The sequence below is a fragment of the Phragmites australis genome, chromosome 6 (genome assembly GCF_958298935.1).
Source record: "Phragmites australis chromosome 6, lpPhrAust1.1, whole genome shotgun sequence".
Lineage (NCBI taxonomy): Eukaryota > Viridiplantae > Streptophyta > Magnoliopsida > Poales > Poaceae > Phragmites > Phragmites australis.
Genome location: NC_084926.1, coordinates 11,544,190 through 11,566,729, shown reverse-complemented (window position 1 = coordinate 11,566,729; position 22,540 = coordinate 11,544,190). Strand labels below are relative to the sequence as shown.

General features: G+C 42.6%; 1 protein-coding gene across 1 annotated transcript; it reads left to right on the top strand.

Annotated features, from left to right (window-relative positions):
* Positions 1-7,600: 7,600 nt before the first annotated feature.
* On the top strand, positions 7,601-22,211 carry LOC133921680 (RNA polymerase II C-terminal domain phosphatase-like 1). Its single transcript, XM_062366658.1, has 16 exons — positions 7,601-8,363; positions 9,952-10,428; positions 10,913-11,123; positions 11,312-11,469; positions 11,542-11,612; positions 11,746-11,851; positions 11,953-12,039; positions 12,635-13,168; positions 13,254-13,320; positions 18,995-19,128; positions 19,212-19,265; positions 19,600-19,696; positions 20,114-20,319; positions 20,397-20,546; positions 20,898-20,971; positions 21,469-22,211. Exons 1-16 carry the CDS (start codon positions 8,085-8,087, stop codon positions 21,572-21,574), a joined length of 2,811 nt encoding a protein of 936 aa, XP_062222642.1. The 5' UTR covers positions 7,601-8,084; the 3' UTR covers positions 21,575-22,211.
* The last annotated feature ends 329 nt before the right edge of the window (positions 22,212-22,540 follow it).

Genomic DNA, 22,540 nt, shown 5'->3' with positions numbered 1-22,540 from the left:
ATAAACCATGCTAGCAAATGCAGTTTTTGTGCATCTAATTAATCAATAGCGAGCCTTACACTACTTTTGCATTCATTTCTATCAGGTCGGCTTTGTTTTTTCTGCTTGTGAATAAGTACAGTTTAAAGTTTGTATTGCAACGGTGTTTAGCGTTACAAACTTGATATTTTTTTGCAAGGGATGAAATTGATAATTGAAATAACAGCTTTACAACATATGTCACACAAGTCGCTTAAAAAAGAAAGGGGAATCCGGAATCCCTTGAACATATTCCTCAGGATTGCTTCTCGGTTTTAAAGCTTTCCATAATTCATAAAGCTAATTATCTATGTCTTTACACTGTTAATTACTACATCTATTCTCTTTTAGATGATGTTTTAGCTTTTAACACATAGAATAATGTTGCAATAATTTCTCCATATATTACATGTTTACCTCTCTCGATTTCTATTATATTCAATGCAATGGTATATAAACCATCAATTCACCATACTTATTAAATTAAAACTTTATTTTCTAATAGCCTTTAATATGGACATTTTGATAAAATATCACTTCGAAAACCTAAAACGATATCTATCCGGTTTCTAAAATGACATCTATTTGAGAACGGATATAGTATTTAAAATAGGGTTAAATTCACATGCTTCAACTCTCAACCATATATGATTATAACGATAGTATGATAAATCATGCAAAGCCTACTAGTTACGCCAAACCATTCTTTTTTTTTTAACTATGCTAAGATCTATGATGTTCACTTAATAAAGATGTAGGCGTGCAGGTAGACTTAATGTCTTAACGCTCGATTGCACCCTTTACCAACTGATTAGTTCGATACTTTTACGCCACGCTAATTTCTTGGTTTTATACTTCAATTGCGTAGTCGTGTAGATTCACGATTAGTCTACCCCCAATATCATGTGAAAATTGCATATCGAGTAGGAAAGAAGCGCACTGTTGACACGCATACTTGAGTTAATTCTGTAGGTAACCTGGGGTGAAATGGTGCTATTTATTATACCATGATCTTATATGGAATTTTGTTCATATGCGGTGGCCGATCATTTTCGCAGCCCATAGAGTGTTTTTATTATTGTAAGTTAAATGGGCTAAGGAAAGTATTCGAAGCTTAGGTTTTTTTTTTAACAAAGATCTTTATGAACTGCTTGTGTCTTTGACGGATCGTTGCAATGGTAGCATGAGTAAATATTATAGGTGATCAGTGGAGGAATGATATTGTATATTTATAGATGTTATTTGCTCACAATGAAAAAAGGATAAAGGTCTCGGCCAGTCGTTCTGGGTAATTGGGCTCTTTGTTTTTTCTCTTCTCTTAGAAGAAATAGGGTTTTTTGTGAATGTATATTCAATGCAACCATGTGTACTATCCTTTTGTGTGTATTTGTTGATTGTAGTCAGTTATCATCTTAAATGATGGCTTTGGTGGTTTTTTCTGGCTAGGAGGGATTCAACTTTTTTTTGCCAAAATTTAACTTATCTGTTGTGAACTGTGGCTTTGTTGGTGGTAATCTTGTTAGATGGTGTTGTAAGTAACTCCAAAAAAAATACTGTTGTAAGTAAACTTGGATCAATCAAGGTGGTATATGAGCATCTTATAGGAAAAAAGGACTTGTGACATGCTGGAATGAGGCATCTCTGTAGCAGGTTTGGGCACCTAAAGTCACTAATAGTGGGCTCCATATGCTAGAATGACTCAATTCATTCACCCTTGGTCATCCAGACTGCTACACTATCATGTAGGAGAGATTTTTGTAGTGCATGGATGCACTTGAAGTAATTGATAGTGATCTCAAACATAGAGCATTGGAAATATAAATCAGTATACTGAGACACATAGCATGATGCATATGAATCATATGTCAGAGCAAAAGATTTTGTACGCTGCGTTTTGATAGCGGTGCCTTTCGTAAAGTTTGATTGGCAATAACATATTTCATTGGAACTTTAAACATAGTCTTGTGCGAAATATAGTTCCATTGAATTCTTTTCAAAATAGGTACCTACATACTTCTCAAGTGTATCATATTGATCATATTTACAGCAAAATGTTAGGGACATCCCTTATCCAGGGCATTATGTGAAGTGCATCATTTGAGAACAGATTTCATCGGAACTTTATGCATATTTTTGTCACAAATAGAGTTTCATCGTAATCTGCTCTTGGTAGATAGTTCCATTTGTACCACATAGATTGTGTAGCTGATCTTATATACACCAAATTTTGATCTTGCCGATCATATTGTGCAGCATATGGCTCCATCGTGCCTGCAAGTGAGACCTAGATGAGGAAAGCAAAACAATATATCGTGCCTGCAGGTGACTGCCACAAATACCTGTTGTTGGAATGGCACTATTGCATTGAATATAGGGAATAAGTATGTAAATTTGCAGCTAAAGAGAGGATCATATTTTTCATTTAGGTTGGCATATTGTAATACTAGTTATTTCTCGAAGTGCTCCAATTCTAATAGGAAAAGAGATGATGTAGAAGTATTATTAACGTATTAGAAGAAAAAAAAAAGTAGATAATGTGCAGTTGACAAGGTTAGCAGGCACTCTCTGTGACAATGCCATTACCAGCATTGTAGTTATATGGTAAGAGTAAGAAGTATATGCTTAGTATTTTCCTTTTTTAGCCTAGGAGCTTGATTTTTTTATCTTCTTCATCATCATCCAAAGGAGAATTACAAGCAGTAATGATGAATGTACGAGATGTCACCTAGAGGAAGAGGGGTGAATAGGTGTTTCTTGAAATTTAAAAACTTCACAGCAGATTAATACGTCTGGATGCTCCGGGTAAATCTGGAGACTCTGGGTTATACAGACCCGGATACTCCGGCCTGATTAGGAAATCGAAAAACTAAGACCTTTTAAGCAAACCTAATTTAGTCTATGAGTTACCAGAGACTCTAATAGATGTCTAAAGACCTATTTATCAACAACCTGCAACAAAACACTCACAAGAAAGTAGATCAAGGCAAATCGCGCAAAATCAACTAGAACAAGAAAGAGTGAAAAAAAGGTAAAGGAGACGTGAATTTGTATCCCGAAGTCCGTCCACTCCACAAAGAAGTGCATACGTCTCCGTTGAGGAGCTCACAAAAAGTTGTGTCTCTTTCAACCCTTTCCTCACCTAAGCGACCACCAAGATCAAGGTATGTTACTTACTCAAATCGTTGGGGTAATACAAACTTTTTGAGGCACTCCACAAGCTTGGGTGCTCTCTGGATAATGCCTACCCATCTAGGAGCTCTCAAGGTTACAAGAGTAAAGAACGCGGATCGACGGCTTGGCGATGAACTCAAAGTGCTCAAGATTGGATTTAAACTCACTAGCCCTTTAATCTCACTCTCCCAACCCTACTCTCCAAATCTTCAAAGATTTAAGGCTTTAGAGGAGTTATGAGGGTTATTGAATGGCTATAAATAAGTTTGTCTACGACTAGTTCAGCAGCAAATGAAGGAGAATGTGAGAGGTATTTATACCCTCTCTCCAAAAACTAGCTGTTACTGTGCTTTTTGAACTGACCCGGAGTATTCGGGTCAACCCGGAGACTCCGGGTTGACACGCCACGCACAGTCACAAGCCTGTTCAGAACCCTACCCGGAGGGTCCGAATGAACACAGAATTCCGGAATATCAGGGTCAACTCGGAGACTCCGAATTAAATATTTAGGTGCAAAACAAGACTCTCTACCAGAGAAAAATTCGAAGACTTCGGTCACCCGGAGTTTCCGGGTTGGCCCGGAAACTCCGGGTTAAAACAAAAAACCTATCCCGAGAGCTCGGCTCGGAGCTCTAGTAACTACATGTCACTTCTTCTTTTTTCTTTTAAAGGACATCATCGTCGTTTAACTTCTCCATCGAGAGTAAAACCTATTCATAACCTCAATAAACACGTTAGTCTCTTAATCATTTGTCATCAATTAGCCAAAACCCATATAGGGGACCTAGGTGTATTTTCAAATGGGATGTAATAGAAATAAGTGTAATTAGAAACAGCTAAATGTATGTATCAAAACAGGTAGTGCCTCCGGTTCAATCATTATACTCTCAAAGTCTCTCTTACTAAGTAAGCTGTTGGAATCTTGGAATCTATAAACAATGAAGATGTAATAGTTGAGTCTATGTTGTTGTATATTGTCAAACGAACTGTAAATGGCTTTGTGGTGAAACAATAGATACTTTGGTTGTTCAATCTCCATATCTTGGATGTCTCGAGAAAATAGAATGCTTGAACTTGATGCATCATGTTAATACAACCAATTAAACGCAACACATACAGCTAGAATATATTGCTTTATTAATATCATTGTAATTAGAAACAATAAATATTGTATATACTTGAGATATTCTACTTTATTACCTTTCGAATCTCCTTCCTTTTTCCCTTGCTGATTTTCACCTTGCTTTAGATGGTTGTGGAGGTAGTTCTATAATTCGATAAATAGATACATAATTGAAATATGTCTATTATGATAACTTAAAGTAAAACAATGGATGATAATTCTGCAGATTTAGATCCATCGAGCAACAAAGATCAAAATTATCTGCAAATATAAGTGTAGAACTATATTTCACAAAGATGGGAATGTTTGGGAATGCTTTTCTGACTTCTTATACTACACCTGGATTCATAAATCAATACTTTGCCTATAATCAATTCTATCTCGTAGTTTATTTATCTCTTTATCTATGTTAATGCTTTGCGGCCTTGAAGACCATGTTTTGCATGACCCAAATATACAAATATATACAAATATATTTTGCGATATTATGGATGCTTTGGATACATGTAAAAGTTTTAGGATATATTTACATAATAGAACTAAATCTCTAATGACAACTTGAAGTAAAACAATTGATAATAATTCTGCAGATTTAGATCCATCGAGCAACATAGATATGATTAAAGACAACATCAAATTGTAATATAGCACAATGTTGCATAGGTCATTCAAAATGTTTATCCATCTAAATACCAAGATTATAATTTATTATTCATATTACATGATATAGATAAAGTACAAGGAATAGCTCTATCCACTTAGACCTATAATCAGAAGAGCCATCAGACCTAGTACTACAAGACATGGATGATTGCACCACATCATGTTCACCCACTATTATTCAAAAAGATGCAAGAATATAATTTTACAGATTACTAATTGTTAACATATTAAGTTGGAATAACAACTTCAATTTTCCAGTTAGTATGAAAATTGCACCATACTTTCAAATGAGAAATATTGTTGACTCAACTATCTTAACCCATGAGGCCAAACTCAACTTTATTTTCGTCTCCATGAATACAGAGCATTTTACTCTTGTACAGTTTAGTTGGAGACAAATGCTGATAATAGTGAATTACAAATATATGAAACCTTTGTTATATGCAACCAGTACAGTTATTCAGTTTTACGTTATCATTACTAGCTAAGATAAATAGAAGAGGTTACTGACAAGCCTGTGTTCTAATCCAGGTTTGTAGCGAGTGGCAGCAGGTACCTACAACTACTGCAAAGACAAACCAATAGAACACATGTTTGATCTCTTTGCATCATGTGCAACTACCACTACTAGATATGGAAGATTTCATGATAGCACTTAATAAACATTGGCAGAAGTCACATTGTCGGTGTATCAGAAACCGGGGGTCCCTGAGTCCCGAGGCCAGGCCGGCCATCCGCCACGTGTCACTATCCCGCGAGGTCCCTCCTGCGGGGTGAGGAAAGTTCAAGTCCCGGGAGAAGGTGCTCAGGGCCACAGTCCCTGGTTCCCGAGCACCCCAGTTCCCCGATGATCCGTAAAGTCTTAAGTTCCGGGAAGAAAGTGCTCGGGGAAGTGCCCGGTCACCCCCGAGCACCCTAGTCCCCCGACGATCAGAAGAGCTAAGTTCCGGGAGAGAGTGCTCGGGGACTGCGTGCGGTAGCCCCCGAGCGCTCGGTTCCCCGAGGGGTCAGTGTGAAAGTGCCCGGGAGAGAGTGCTCGGAGCTGCACATGGCAGCCCCCGAGCTCTCGGTTCCCCGAAAGATTTGTGCAAAAGTGCTCGGGAAAGAGTGCTCGGGGTTGCACGTGGCAGCCCCCGAGCACTCGGTTCCCCGAAGGTTCGTGCAAGAGTGCTCAGAAGAGAATGCTCGGGGAGGTGAACAGTACCCCCGAGCACCCGGTACCCCGAGGGCAAGGATAGGCATTCTCGGGAGAGAATGCTCGGGGAGGTGAACAGTACCCCCGAGCACGCGGTGCCCCGACGACTCAGAAAGACCCCCGAGGCACCCGCCGATGGGGTGTCAATCCGTCAGAGGTCCGAGACCGCATTCAATGAGCGTGCGTGACCTGACATCCCCAACTGCTCCCTTCGCAGTGTCAGTTCCTGCCATGTTTTAGCAGAGAGACGTGGGACTATTAATTGCACGGGTCCCGTCCCGTATCATCCGGTGTGTCTCGGGATAACATCGCCAGGATCAAGACGTTCCGTCTGCCACCCTGCTGTGGCAGAGGAACAAGAAAATCAAACATAGAAGATCACTAACGACAATAGGTAAGAGAAAATCGATTAGAACCAGATAGGAAAAGATGTGAAAGAATCTGTTAGATAGAGACTCATGCTACCCCTAAAGAAAGTATCCAACAGAACCCCTAATGAAATTGAGGAAGAGAAAATTGGAAGAACAAACAGGAGTACCTGGAGGGAAGTGAGCGCCACCATGGCGGTGGCCGTGGAAAGAGGGCTCTTTCTTCACTGGCCTGATCTGACATTGGCGAGTTAGTAGCAATGGATGCCAGGGAAGACGTGCTGGGATCCGATGAGGCAACGGTCGAAGGCGTCACAGGCGATGGTGAACGCTGGGGCACGTTGGAGGGCCGTGCAAACGCACTTAGGGGGCTAAGACTCATGGAAGGCATCGGCTCCGGGCAGGTAGGCGGAGCTTGGCTGACGGCGGACGCGTGAGGTGTGGCATCGAGGAAAGACGGAGGTGCACGCTTGTGCGGAATCCAATGGATGAAGGAGCCAGTGCGGGGGCCGCGTAGATCCAGGTGGAGGTGGTCGGGGTGCGACAGAAGCACGAGATCGGGGGGAATCAAGAGAGATCGAGTGAGGGGACGAGGAATGACTACGTTACAAATATCGAATGGTGTTCTTTTTTCACTGGCTGATCCGATAGTTGTTATTTTGTAATCATCGTAGTTCGACACCGGCTCAATTTTAATATAGAATCGGGTCTATAAGATTCCCATCAGCAACTAAGGATAATCCTTTCAAAACTCTCTATTGATATTAAGGACTTATATTTTCTTTTATTTCATAAGGATTGTAAAAGTAGTATGCACTGAGAAAAAGACGGCCGATCTCTCTTGTTTCTTGACACCAATTTGGACGGCCAGTGGCCAACCACCCACCCAACCATAAAAAGAAGAGTAAAAGAAGTCAACCACCCTCCTGACTACCGCCAATAACGCACGAGCCGTGCCGGAACCCAACGCTTCAGTCGAGCAGAAAAAGAAGACGCAAAATCAAACCGGAAACGCAAAAATAATTTCCGTAATAATTGCGTGGCGATAATGCCACCTATCCGTCCGCACCCTTCCTGACCTCCCCGCCGCCTGCCAAAATAAATCCCTCTGCTCTGCAGACCCGTCCCCCCAATCCGATCAAACGCTAGGGTTTCAAGCCTCTTGCCCTCCTCCCCGCCTCTCCTCCCCATCCTCCTTCCACCAGGCAGCCGCCATTGACGCGGTAGCGCACGAACTCCCCCCAGATCTGACAAGGCCACCCCGCGAATCCTCACCTGACACACCAAGTCTGGTCAGAAACGGTGAAGAATTCGAACACGATCTTAAGCATCGTTCACTAAGACCACACACATCTGCTTTCCCCTACTTGTTTTTGTGTTTTTTCCCTCTCGTTTCGGACGATTCGTAAGAACAGATCTGCAAGCGCGTCTTGCGGATCTACCTGTGTGAGAACCAGGACGCCCTTGAACGAACTCATGACCTGAGTTGAGGATCTGCTTGGCGTCTCCGGATCTGGTTGTTGTTTTTGTTGGATCTAGAGAGAAAATGTTCAAGTCGATGGTTTATTACGGGAACACCTCGATCGGGGAGGTGGAGGTGTGGCCCAAGGGCGAGGCGAGCGCGGGCCTTGCCGTGGCGGTGTGGGCGCGAGAGATCCGCGTTGACCGCCTTTCCCCTCCCAGCGAGCGGTGCCCGCCGCTCGCCGTCATGCACACCGTGGCCGTCGGCGCCCGTTGCCTCGTCATGGAGTCCAGGCCGCCCACCGCCGACGTGGCGCCGCTGCCGCTCGTCGCCATGCACGCTGCTTGCCTCAGGGACAACAAGGTATATACAGATTATTCCTAACCTAAAAAGAGATCCACATCCACACAATCTAAAAAGAGGAATAACCTGAACATATGAAGGAATCTCTAATTTTACATGGACTGTTTGAAGGATGGAATCTTTTTATTCTTACATGATCAAGTTTACCGGGACTTAATTCTTATATTTAATTTAGTGTTGGAATAATTATGTTAATTGTACATGAACAATCACTTTGGACGATAATTTTTTGATAGGATGTGGACGGATGACTAAAAATGCACTGATACTTTATCAGTGATGACACTGACTCGAACTTACACGAGGGTTCACTTGTATCTTTGATGTTATGTGGACTTGGACTCATTTGTATAATCGCACTATTGAATTTCAACTTGACTTTACTGAGGCTAACTGGGAGGGCTTCAGAAACAGAGATTAAATTTTCAGAATCAGGCAAATCAGCCACTGGATGTCTTAATGCCTTGTGCTTTGGAATTGGGACACACAATTCTGATGACTTGTGAAAATTGACATTTGTTTGATACTCATGGACTTTGCATAATTGGACGTAGCATTAATTACCAATTGCTAGCATTGGTTCATCACTCTAATTGACGCCGAATTTTGATTCCTGATTTCTGATAACAAATTCAAGGAACATATAAACATAATCTAGGACACCTAAGTCTGTCGCATTAATTTACTGTTACCCTCAAATGCTTCTTTATTTTTTTAGGGAAAAAAATGCTTATTTATTTCAGTTGGACTGAAGTTAAGAACCTGTACTAATGTTTTCCTTGTACCGCAATTCATAGGGAAATATTTTTTTTTTTGGCAATTCCATAAGGTGAACTGTTGTTGCTTTGATATGAACATTTCGCTATTATACTTTGCTGTGTTAGAATTCAGGATATACACAAGTGAAATGACAGCTGATTCTGATTTTACCATTTTGAACCTTAGTTCTAGCCTTGTTCTGTTTTTTCAACCCCCCCCCCCCTATTTCTTAAATATCATCGAGAATTTAAGATATAGCGATGGCATGCATGGTTAGTGTTAAAACATATAGTAGTTACCTCCTGGAGACTCAATTCCTTATGTAAAGAACATCCATCTTCATCTTCCACTCACTCTTCCGTTTTCCTGCCTTTGTTTTGGAAACTAATATACATTATATATATTTATATATATAGATGTATGTGTGTGTGTTGTATATATATTATGTGCCTAGACTCAACTCTATTTACTGTTGCGCCACCTATAGTTATAATCTAAAACATAATAGAGTTACAATCCGCAAGACAGAGAGATATAACCAAACGTAAATAAAAAAAAATGAGTTGCAATTGCGTTATAGATGAATGTAACTCCTAATGAATTCCTTGCCTAATGATGTATAATCTAAGGAACACGATTGTAATCATAGTACAATCTAAAACGTAACTCGTTAGCTTCTCGTTTTGCAATTATATACTTCTAGACGCACGGTTGTAAATGGTCTATTTAGCAGATTGTAATTGACAGTTGTTTGAGTTGTAACTGGAGGGTGACGTATAATAGACTCGCCGTATATATATATTAACTTTTTAATTTCTTGTGCTTGCAGACTGCAGTTGTTCCACTAGGAGATGAAGAGCTGCATTTAGTTGCAATGACTTCCAGAAGAAACTTGGCAAATCATGCATGTTTCTGGGGCTATAAATTGCCATTTGGTTTGTATAATTCTTGCTTGACCATGTTAAATCTCCGGTGCCTTGGTATCGTTTTTGACCTTGATGAGACATTGATTGTCGCCAATACATCACGGTCTTTTGAGGACAGAATTGATGCACTTCAAAGAAAGCTGAGTAATGAGACTGATCCGCAGCGCATAAGTGGTATGTTAGCAGAGATCAAGAGGTATCAAGATGATAAGTCCATCCTAAAGCAATATATAGAAGGTGATCAGGTCTATGATGATGGAAAAGCGTATAAAGCGCAACCTGAGGTTGTTCCACCATTGTCTGATAACCATCAACCAATAACACGTCCAGTTATAAGACTACAAGAGAAAAACATTATCTTGACAAGAATAAATCCTCTGGTATGTGTTATATTGCCTGAACTTGCTTTAGATCTGCCCTTGGCAGCATAGCTTTATCAGCACATAGATACATTATAACTACATAGTGTGGTGTGCTTTCTTTTTGGGTTTTTCTGGCACATCAGTACTCCAAAGGGAGTGTTATAGTTGTACTATCTGGAACGTGATGGACCTGTTTCTGTGCAGTGTCAAATTCTCTATCTCTCTCTCTCTCTCTCTCTCTAGTGCGCGCGCGCGCGTGTTATAGTTTATATTTGCACACATCATATGCTGACAAAGCAAAAGCTTGTGAAGTCCTCTAGAAAAGAAAAAGCTCTTAGATTATGGAGATGTAGATCTGTCTATAATTTCCTGTGCCTGCATATCTATGAGTAATGTCCAACAATAATGATTCATTGTTAGGACTATGGATGCGAGCAAACTTCATGCTTCTTTTATTTTTGCATTTCGCAACGGCTAGACTGATTTGTTCTGCTTTCTGTAGATAAGGGATACCAGCGTTCTCGTACGGTTAAGGCCAGCCTGGGAGGACCTTCGCAGCTACTTAATTGCAAGAGGTCGCAAACGTTTTGAGGTCTATGTGTGTACGATGGCTGAGAGAGACTATGCTTTAGAAATGTGGAGGTTGCTTGATCCAGATTCAAGATTGATTAACTCTGTTCAACTTAATGATCGAATGGTGTGTGTAAAATCTGGTATGTAACTCGTCTTGTTTCTGAACAAGTACAAAATGGCATAGCGTAATACAACCTTCTAAATGTTAGTCATAATCGGAAGCTGTCAAAATTGCAGCTCAAACTATTAATTCACTTTACACACATTTTCTTGTTGGTCTGTTCTAGTTCCATCCGATTGAAGTTAATGCCATAGTTATCATTTCTAGGTTTAAGGAAGTCCTTGCTAAATGTTTTCCATGATGGTTCTTGCCATCCTGGAATGGCATTAGTAATTGATGATCGTCTGAAAGTTTGGGATGAGAAAGATCAATCTAGAGTTCATGTGGTTCCTGCGTTCACTCCATATTATGCTCCTCAAGCAGAGGTGAAAGTTCATGGCCTGTACCAATACAAAATTATCATATTGTCGCTAACAGGATTCCTCTTCAACTTATAGGCAAACTGTTCTATCCCGGTTCTGTGTGTCGCCAGAAATGTTGCATGCAATGTCAGAGGCAGCTTCTTCAAGTAAGATTATCATCTTTTTTCACTATCAAACTAATGCTTCTCTAGACTGTTATGTGTATTTGCTTTCTCTAACATATACTGCAACAACGACTAGTTGACTTGTTGACATAGAATTGCATGGCTCGATTGACAGAGACTTCGATGAAGGTCTCTTGCCCAGGATTAGCTATGTTCTTTATGAAGATGAAGTAAATGATATCCCATCTGCTCCAGATGTTGGCAATTATTTGATAACAGAAGTAAGTTTGGGAAAACTTGATGCTTCTGTGTTCATTTCTCAGTAAGTAATTCGTCGGAAAAAAAAATTCTCAGTAAGTAACAAATCTTTAATCTTCATTAGGACGAGAATGCTGCAGTAGTGAATGGAAATAGAGATTCATTGCCTTTTGATGGTATGGCAGATGCTGAGGTTGAGAGGAGAATGAAGGTTTGTGCTTTTCCTGTCTTTTTTTCTCCCTGAATTGCCTAAATCACAAAAAGCTAGACATCCAAGAGTAATCCATGGCAACTATTAGCGCAGTTTCCAAAATTCGTTCCATTATATTATAAGTAACGGCATTACAAATCACTTGACAAATGAAGAGTGGCGGTATCAGAGGGTATAACATTTAAGAGAATTGAAGCTAAAATTTGAGAAGTTTTAACATCTTATATTGTAGCACTACACACATCACCATATCACATATGCATAGCAAACAGTGTTATAGATTTTTTTTTTCCACTTGTAGTTCATCCTAGATTCTAGCAGTGCATGAAATCAATTCATAAAATAGATCTATTTGTTCCACGACTAAACAGTAGAGATAACAAATTGCTAAAATTATGGCTTCGATGTCTGCTTCGAGCGATTTTTTGTTTATTTGAAATGCATGACAGTACAATTTCAGCGTGAAGTACTTTTCTCATGAGATGCTGAACAACTGTGGAAGCATTTTGTATAGAATAAATGAACTCCTCTTATATCCATCTGTTTTTCAGTTTGCATGATTTCTTCCTCTTATATCCATCTTAACTATTTGCAGGAAGCATCTAGCAATGCTCAAGCATTCCATCCAACAGCAGCGAACTTTGTGATGCCAGTAGCCCCTGCACATAATTTTGTTTCATCTTCAGTGGCACCTTTATCCCCACCCCTTGGCATGATGCCGCCTCCATTCAACCAACCAATTGTTCAACCAGGTTTTTCAGATCCACTTCAAGGTTCTCCAGCTAGAGAAGAGGGTGAAGTTCCTGAGTCTGAGTTGGATCCTGACACAAGGAGAAGGCTTCTCATATTACAGCATGGTCAAGACACAAGAGATCCTACGCCTCCACTCCCGGTTATACCGCCAGTGCAAGTTCCAGTTCCTCCAGTGCAACCTCATGGAGATTGGTTTCCCACAGATGATAGCATGAACTCAAGTAATCTGAATAGAGGTTCAGCAGGTTTCTCTTTAGAATCTGATACTATGTTCTATGAGAAAAAGCAACAACCTCATTCTTCATTCTTTCTTGGTGGGGATAATCCCATGTCCTCTGATAGATTTAGCTATCAGAACCAGAGGTTTCCCTCTCAGGTATGCGATTTTGAATAAAATTTTGGAGTCTGTGTTTACTAAGTAGACACGTAGACACTTGGTGACAAACATCTGCTTGACGCAGCTACCACGCAATGAGGATCGCCGCATGCTTCAGAACCATGCACCTCCAAAATACAGATCCTTTTCTGGTATGTTTTATTCGCCTTATTCGAGTTTTAATGTTCATCTTGAGGGAGGCACTTTTCATGTCTTTTCTTGTGATGTGTTGCCACACCTATATTATGTGCATTGGCCAGGCTTAGAGATAAGCCAAATATCATGCGCTTTATTTTCAAGTTAGATAAAGAGAAGTTAGGTATAAGGTTGGTTATTAATTGTTTAGTTGGTTTGATTAGATCAATCTGTTTATGCTTATCTCTCTACTTAATGTGATGATGCAACATGCAAGTCATATGAGCACTAAGAAAGATGTTATCAATCTATCTCACTCTCCCTTTCCCCCCTCTTTGGCCCCTTGCTCACCCCTTAGTTCTCATCACCTCTGCTACGTGCTACTGTGATATGGACAGAGATCGGTAAGCAAAGGGTAAGCGTACTCGCCCTCTTGATGGAGGCTCTGAGCAGTGATTTTAGGTGGACTAACTTATTTTTTGCTTACTCTGGAATGGACGATGCCTAGCCTGTTTATAGCCGACCCTAACAAGAGAAGCTAACAACCAAATCTTATCTAACTAACCAAATCTGATCTTTATCTAACAAACCAAATAACTTGCTAACAAATGACTTAGCCGGTCCTAATCTGTCGATTTGGGCTGAGCTGCCTTGCGTCGCCTATAAGCTTTGCCGACAAAAGCGTCCATAACACTTCTACCCCCCTGGTGAAACAGCTCGTCCTCGAGCTAGAAGTCGAGATAACTGGTGGTGAAGTCCTGTAGGTGCTCCCATGTGGCATCAACTACACTGCAACCCACCCAGCGAACAAGGAGCTCCCAGACTCCCTGATTTAGCCGAGCGCAAACCACTGCCTCTGGTGCCGGTACTGTGCGACCGTTGACGATGGGTGGCAAAGGGACTTAAGCTGCTGGAGGCGTCCCATGGTGACGTTTGAGGAACACCACATGGAACACATTGCGAATTTTCGCTGAAGACGGAAGCCATAGCCTGTACGCCACCGCTCCAATGCGTTCTTCCACCATTAACGCATTGTAGTAGCGAGGAACCAATTTGGCCGTCGTTGGTGATTTGATGGCGGTAGTCGATTGTTGATGGAGACGCAGCCACACCCAGTCACCAACAGCAAACTCACCATCGCGATGGTGCGCATCATGGTCCAGCTTCATGTGGTCTTGTGCTTGCAGTAGCCGTTCTTTGATGTCAGCTATGAACAAATGCCTCTCCTGCAATTGCTTGTCCAACGTTGCCATGCGAGTAAGGCCTGCTTGATAGGGGACCAACGTCAGTGGTTCTCTATCGTAAACCACTTGGAACGGTGTGGCCTTGAGCGTTGTCTCATAGGAGTTGAAGCAGAATTCCACCCTTGGTAGCCATTGTAGCCAGCTCTGGGAACGGTTGCCCGGCAAGCATCATAGGTAGACGCCCAGCATGCGATTGACCACTTCAGATTGGCCGTCTGTTTGGGGGTGGAAGGCCGAGTTGAGGCGAAGCTGCACACCGACCAATTTGAACAACTTGGACCAGAATGTGCTGGTGAAGACAGGGTCCTGATCACTAATACAAATAATGGAGCAAGGAAATCCATGTAGGCGCACGATCTGGTCGAAGAAAGCTTGAGTGACTGTCATGGCGATGTAAGGATGCCCAAATGCTATGAAGTGGGCATATTTGGAGAAACGGTCGATGACAGTCAAGACAACCGACTTGCAGCTAACCTTAGAAAAGCCTTCGACAAAATCCATCACGATGTCCTCCCACACCGCACGATGCACGTCCAAAGGTTGGAGGAGTTCGGCAGGGTGAAGATGCTCCGTCTTGTTGTGTTGGCAGGTGGTGCAACATTTGATGTCGTCGCGGACCAGCCGATTGGCGCGCGCGTGTAGAAGGAAGCGCGGAGATGATGCAAAGTTTTTTGCACTCCCTCATGGCCTATACCGTGCGCCATCGCCAAGAGCTGCGGCCAAAACGATGAGGGCTTCGACACAAAAATGCGTCCAACATAGAGAACCATGCCATCGGCCATGGACCACTTCTCTGCTGCCTTGCCGGCTTGGATTTCAGCGCACTTCTCTACAAGCTTCGACAGATTTTCAACCTCCTGCTTGAACTACGCATACAGCTCAAAGTTCGGCATGGACATTGCACGGGTCACAACCCGGTCTTCATCACGGCGAGACAGAGCATCCACAGATGCGTTTTGATGACCGGGACGGAACTCCACTGTGAAGTTGTAGCCAAAAAGCTTTCTAACCCATGTGTGTTGCGGGATGGTGGAGAGGCGCTGGTCTAACAGTAGCACAACACCGAAGCCTGAACCGAATGTGTTGCAATCAACCTTGAACGGCTTGTCAAAGTTAGCAAGCTACATCACAGGTCCTGTAGTGAGAGCCATCTTGAGGTTGTTGAAGATCGTGTCCGTCGCAGGCGTCCAGAGGAAGGCCTCCCGCTTAAGCAATTGGGTCAATGGTGCTGCCAATTCGCCATAGGACCTGATAAACTTCCGATAGTAGCCTGTGAGGCCGAGGAACCCGCACACTTGCCTTCATTGTGGTAGGTTGTGGCCATGTACACATGGCCTCCACCTTGGCAAGATCCATGGCGACGCCTTGGCTGGATATGGTGTGGCCGAGATACCCCACAGACTGCGCCCCGAAAATACACTTGGATTGCTTGAGGAAGAGGCGATGGTCATGCATGAGTTGTAATACGGCCCGGACAATATGCAGATGCTCCGCCCAAGGACTATAAATCAAGATGTCATCGAAAAACACAAGAACGGACCGGCGAATGAAGGGCTTGAGGACGTCATTCATCAATGCTTGAAATGTTGACGGCGCATTGGTGAGATCGAATGACATCACCAGGAACTCGAAGTGGCTGTGGTGCATTCGAAACGCCGTCTTCTCAATGTTCGGACTGTACCTCCGAACTTGGTGGCAGCTGCTGTGGAGATCCAGCTTGGTGAAGATGCAAGTGCCCTTCAATTCATCAAGAAGCTCATCGACAACCGGAATTGGGAACCTGTCTTTCACCGTCTTGGCATTGAGGGCGTGGTAGTCGACACAAAAGCGCTATGTGCCATCCTGTTTTCACACTAACAACACAGGGGAAGAGAACGTCGACGTGCTTGCCTGGATGATCCCTTGCTTTAGCATTTCTTCACACTAGTGCTCGATCTCATCTTTGAGCAATCGATGGTACCTGTATGGCCTCACGACCACCGGTGTGGTGCCGGGCAACAAGTGAATGTGATGATCAAAGGACCAAGGCGGTGGCAAGCCCCGAGGTGTGGCGAAAATGTCGCCAAATTCTTCCAACAGCAAAGCAAGGACATTCTTTGCCGTCAAAGCGTGCACCTGAGGAACATTGGTAGCCTTCACGCCGACCCATTGCACACGATGGTCGACATGCCAGAACGACATGGATAGCCGCTCGAAATCCCATAGAATCGGGTCGAGCGTGCGGAGCCAGTGCACGTCGAGCACCATCCTCACGCCCTCCAATGGTATAACGTAGAAATCAATCACAAACAACTCGTTGTCGATGAGGACTGTTGTGGCCGTGCGGATGCCCATGCAAGGGATGTAGTCTCTGTTTGCGACACCCACACCAAGTCTCGGTTGCGGCGTGGCTGGCAAACCGAGACACTGCATTGCGCTGACCGACAGGAAGGAATGTCGAGACACTGCATTGCGCTGACCGACAGGAAGGAATGAGTGGATCCTGAATCCACCAATGCACGCAGTCGCTACGCGCCCATCGAGGCCTCCAAGTGCATGGTGCTGCTAGTTGAGACGCCAGTGAGGGCATTCAAAGAGATCGCCACATCCGGCTCACCGTCAGTCCCAACGTCATCGTCGGGGTCATCTGGTGCATCAAGCTCTAACAAGTAAATGCCCTTGATGGTGTAATGCTTCATATGCTCCTTGGAAAACTTCTCTGGGCAATTGAAACAAAGCCCGTTAAGGTGCCGTTCCACCATCTCTGCTTGCGTGAGACGATGGAAGTGGGTGCCTGGTCCTGGTGATGGTGTCGTTTGAGCGGCAGCTGTTGGAGCATGCACACTTGATGTCAGTGTTGAGGATGTGCCTGATCCTTTCAGTGCCGACGTGGCCACCACCATCGCTGGTGGCGTCACTTGTGGTGCTGTGGGCACATGGCATGTGGGCGCAGGATGCCCACCCTGCCAATCGTCGTCATCGACCTCCAGGCGGCGCTCAAAAGCATGGGCCAAGCCCATGGCGTCGTCCAAGGTCTCCAGATTTTGCAGCTCAACGTCAGTCTTCAATGGATTGCGTAGGCCGGTTGTAAAGATGGCAATCTGATGGTGCTCAGAGACATCGTCGCAACAGGCTAGGAGATTTAGAAATTTCTCCTAGTACTTGGCTACGGAATGGGTGAGCTCGCCGAAGGGATTGCTGCGGACGGCGGGGCCGAATCTACGATTGACGAACTCAACGGATTGTGGCCAGGTCGGTACCCCATGATTGCGTTCCAGGCGGTAGTACTATTGCTGAGCCATGCTCGTCATGTAGTAGGAAGCCATCCAGACCTTTTCTTCCTTAGTTGTCAGCTGCGAGCGAAAAAATTGCTCGCAGCGATGAAGCCACGTGATGGGATCATCCTTGCCGTTGTATTCTGAGAAGTGAAGCTTGTGGACGCGTGTGGACGTATTGGTGGCGGCCACAGTATGGGAGATGCCGATCTTGATGTCTGTCGTCGATGAGCCCGAGTGGTCACCTGTTTCCAACTGCTCGGTCTGCAGGTGATTGACGGCGACAGCTAGCCGGCTCTGGTCGCCCTTGACGGTGTTAAGATCGTTCTTCACCGTAGTGATTTTGGCGAGCAAGTTGTCCGGTGCAGACTTAATGTCGGCGTTGGTGATAGCCATGGTTCGGTGGAGGAAACAGCAGGTAGCGGCGCAGATCGCAAGATCGCGTCTCTGATACTAGATGATATGGGCAGAGATCGGTAAGCAAAGGGGAAGTGTACTTGCCCTCCTGATGTAGGCTCTAAGCAGTGATTTTAGGTGGACTAACTTATTCTTTGTTTACTCTGGAATGGACATGCCTGGCCTGTTTATAGCTGGCCCTAACAAGAGAAGCTAACAACCAAATCTTATATTACTAATCAAATCTGATCTTTATCTAACAAACCAACTAACTTGCTAACAAATGACTTAGCCAATCCTAATTTGTCGATTTGGGCTGAGCTGCCTTGCGTCGCATGTAAGCTTTGCCGACGAAAGCGTCCACAACGTACTGAGCATAGCTCCAGCTTCACATTGTACCTCTCTTTTTTTTCATTCTCCTCTATGTTGTTTTTTCTTCAATGCATTACTCAATTCAATGGGCATTTGGGCATCATAAAATGTTATAACACCTGTGCATTTATGGGTAAATAATGTCTTTTTCTGTAATTTGTAGTATAAGGCGTTCTTTCTATCAGTCATTTTAATGATCATGCAACTGGATATGTCTAGTAAGAGGCAGATTGTTTCATGAAAAGTTAATGCCTTAATGGTGAATAATTAATTCTTTCACATATGCTCTCACTAATGGTGGCAGAATTATGAAAGCATGCAATTTGATGGGCTACAAATTTAATTTCACTTTTGCCAAGTGTAGCAGAGTATAAAGATTAGTTCTTTTTGGATGGATTATGCTTAACTTTGTTTATGCCATGAAGGCGAGGAGCTAGCAGCTCGGCATGTTCCCTCAAGCCAGAGAAACAGCCAGTTAGAATCAGGAAGACACTTAGCACAACATGCAGGGACCTCTGCTGGCATATTAGAGGAGATTGCATTGAAGTGTGGATCTAAGGTAGTGTTGAGCTTTCAATACTAGATGTGTCAGAAGGCTTGTTCTTGTAGTCAGTCTTGATTGATATTTTCTTTTGTGTTTAGGTGGAGTACAGGTCAACATTATGCGATACTGCAGAACTACAGTTCTCTATCGAGGTAGATTAAAACTTCTTTTGGTGACTAATTCTTCATATTAGCAATTTCATTAAACCAAGAAGTCCATCTCTAGAATAATTGGAAGTTGTGATAACAGATGTGAAATTCAGAATCTGTTGGTGGTAAAATTGCCTACCCTGGTAATGTCTCAATATAATTCTCACAGGAGATGAATAACCCTGACCAACAACCGAAATTTACTGCTGTATTTGCTTTGTCACTGACTATTTGAAGGAAACCTTTTGCTGAACGAAATGCACTATTGTCTGCTTGTAATAATGTTACTGTGCTTATGTTATTTCCCTTTTTTTCTTGTTTATCGCCCCTTCTTCAGGTTTGGATTGTTGGAGAAAAAGTTAGTGAAGGGATTGGTAGGACCAGGAGAGAAGCACAGCGTCAAGCTGCAGAGATGTCTTTAAGAAATTTGGCCAGTAAGTTTGTGGTCCATGCTTGTGCTACTTGACTTTCTAGTTTCTTGTCACATACATAACATAACATTTATGTCATCACTGTTGTGGCAACCAAGAAACTCTTACTCATGGTTTTTTGGGGTGTGAAATCTCATACTGTTTGGAGTTGAATCAGTTGAATTTTATCTTCCAGTATCATCAAACATCTTGGAACCTTTCATCCTGAGCATGTTTCAGCAATAGCCACCTCATGGTGCTTGATAGTTCTGCTTACACGTTTAGTTTCTTTGACAACGATCTCTGGGTAGAGCTTTGTTTCATTTGGTGTTGCCGAAAGAGGCACCTATTGCAGCTCTTGTTGTATTTTGTGCATTGCTGCAACGTTTTATGCAAATACTGCATGTTGTATTGACTTTGACATTTTAAATTTACTCGCAGATAAATACCTGTCGTCTGATCCAAATAAGATGACTGATATGAAAGAAAATGGTTTTGGTAGCAACCAGAACTTTTTTGGGTACCCTGGAAATACCAGGGATGAAATGTTGCCAGTTTCAACTACTTCCGAGGAATCTCGCTTTATGAAAATGGAGGAGAATAATTCCAGGAAAACAGGAGGTTCTGTTGCTGCTCTCAAGGAACTTGTAAGTAACTTGATTGTTAGTAGTTTGACTCCGCGTTCTTTTACCAAGCACATGATATATATGAAACCGCATTGCAGTGCACGGTTGAGGGATATAACTTGGTTTTTCAAGCTCGTTCGTCTCCTCCAGATGGTTCAGCCGGGATAGAATCTTATGCTCAGGTAGAAGTTGGTGGACAAATTCTAGGCAAAGGAGTTGGGATAACATGGGAAGAGGCCAAGCTCCAGGTAATAAGCAGTCTCACACTGTACCAATTTGTTTTCCTTTTGTTATAGTGCAATTGCGTTCACATGTAGTTTATTATTTCAACCAAACCATCTTCTAGGTTTTTGGCAAGCAAATGTCTCAAACATTGCATTTGTGGTGGACACATTAGTTTGGTGGATATTTAACATATCTAAGGATGCATTATGGAGTAGAAACAGTATCTTCTGTTTGTATTTTTGGCTTTGAGCTGTGACTAGCGAAAAAAGATTGCGTAGATGTAACTTTTAAACATCTAATGGGCTTTCCTTGATTGGGTGTAGTTTACATGTTATATTTCCGAGTTGAACTTTCACATGGTTTTCAATTTGTAGGCTGCTGATGAGGCTCTTGGAACTTTAAGATCGATGCTCGGTCAACTTGGTCAGAAACGGACTGGTTCTCCGAGGTGATTATTTGTTTGGCTTTTGGTGCTGTAGGTCTGCAACTGTTTGGTATTACTAGGAAAAACTACATTGGTTTGTTGAACCTGCTTAGTAGAACTTCTATACTGAATGAAATTGCAAGATGTTTCTTGAACAGTAGGATCCAACTTTGGTAAGTAGAAGTTCCAAGTCCAAGTTTCATTAGATTATGTTGCTTCCACAGTTTTACCATATAGCAAAGTGGTGGTCGAATTTGATAGGACAGGAAAGATGGAGTGTTCATGAGCTTGATGATAGTCTGGCAGTATTAGTTCTATGTTTGGCAGTATTAGTTATAGCGAATAGAATGGCAATGTTCCAATCACCATTTGACATGGATTTTTGTTAGTCTAAGTTGTAGTTTTGCAATTTTTGTTATGTCCACAAACATGTCCATACGTCAGATTAGATTTTGGTCTCCCTAGTCTGTCCACTATAACTTCTATTTCAAATGATTTGAATGAATATGTTATTGCCACAGGTCGTTGGCACAAAATTTTAGTAAGCGCTTCAAGCCAGATTTTCCAAGGACTGTGCAAAGGGTTCCTTATGGTACATATTCCAGGGTAGAAGGCCATGTTCCTTGACGAGAATTTCACATAGACGATGTGCCTGAACACTGGACTTTTTATACTGGATGAGATGTATCAGCTATCAACTCCTCAGAGAATCAGTACAAATCCTGGATTCCCGACTTCTGGTGAACTTCCAAGGCTCTAGCCGGCTGCTGCCGGATATGGAAGCGCCAAGAAACTGTGAAGTATAATGGTGACCATGCGGAATTTTGGTCTGGGTTTCATCCCCGTGTTGTTACAGTTGGCTCACCATGTTGGCGTAATCCTTGTGGATCTGGAAATCTAAATCTTGAATCAGGGGTTGATGCAGTTTCAGTTCAGTTTGGTGTTTGCTAGAAAATCCATGGATCGAGGAGCACAGCTGTAGTTAGTGGACATTTTGCTCTTGTTCTGGTGATAGTTGTACACGTGTAGCTTGGGGTCCTAGCTGTAAGGTAGCCAATTTTATTAGCGTTCTAGGGCAGGGGTTTTTGCTCGAAACTGAGCACTTGACATGTAGTCATCTTTGTAGTTGTAAGCAGCCAATTTTATTTGGTTTTAAGTTAGCGGTTGCACGAAATTCAGTAGCTGACAATATCTATTATCTTTTAAAAAGATAAAGGTACCACGTTAATTGGTGGAAAAAGATATAAATCTACGCTGTTGATTATTGTGGGCCATAATTACAATGGTCGTAATCGATTTGATATAGATAGATAGTAGTATTATAATCTCTAATATTTAAAAAATATTTAGTCGTCAGTTCTTAACTGAGCAAGATGTCTTGTCCTCTATGCCATGTCTCGCGTTTTGCTTCCATGAAACACTCTTGAAATTTCTGTCCAACGATCTTCCCACCCTACTCTTTCGCCTGTCCATATGATCGCACGCTTGCATTGCATATCTGCTTTCAAACCCTAGCGTCATACCACCCGCTCCTTTGTTGTTGTTGCATCGTCCTCTAATCACCACTCATTCGCCCATCAGATTCTCTATCGT

Bases quoted from the DNA above. Each gene is read 5' to 3' on its own strand.
- LOC133921680 (XM_062366658.1), top strand. From the start codon at position 8,085: ATGTTCAAGTCGATGGTTTATTACGGGAACACCTCGATCGGGGAGGTG. The intron at 12,040-12,634 runs GTTTGTGCTTTT...AACTATTTGCAG, and splicing joins AGGTTGAGAGGAGAATGAAG to GAAGCATCTAGCAATGCTCA. The intron at 13,321-18,994 runs GTATGTTTTATT...TATGCCATGAAG, and splicing joins AAAATACAGATCCTTTTCTG to GCGAGGAGCTAGCAGCTCGG.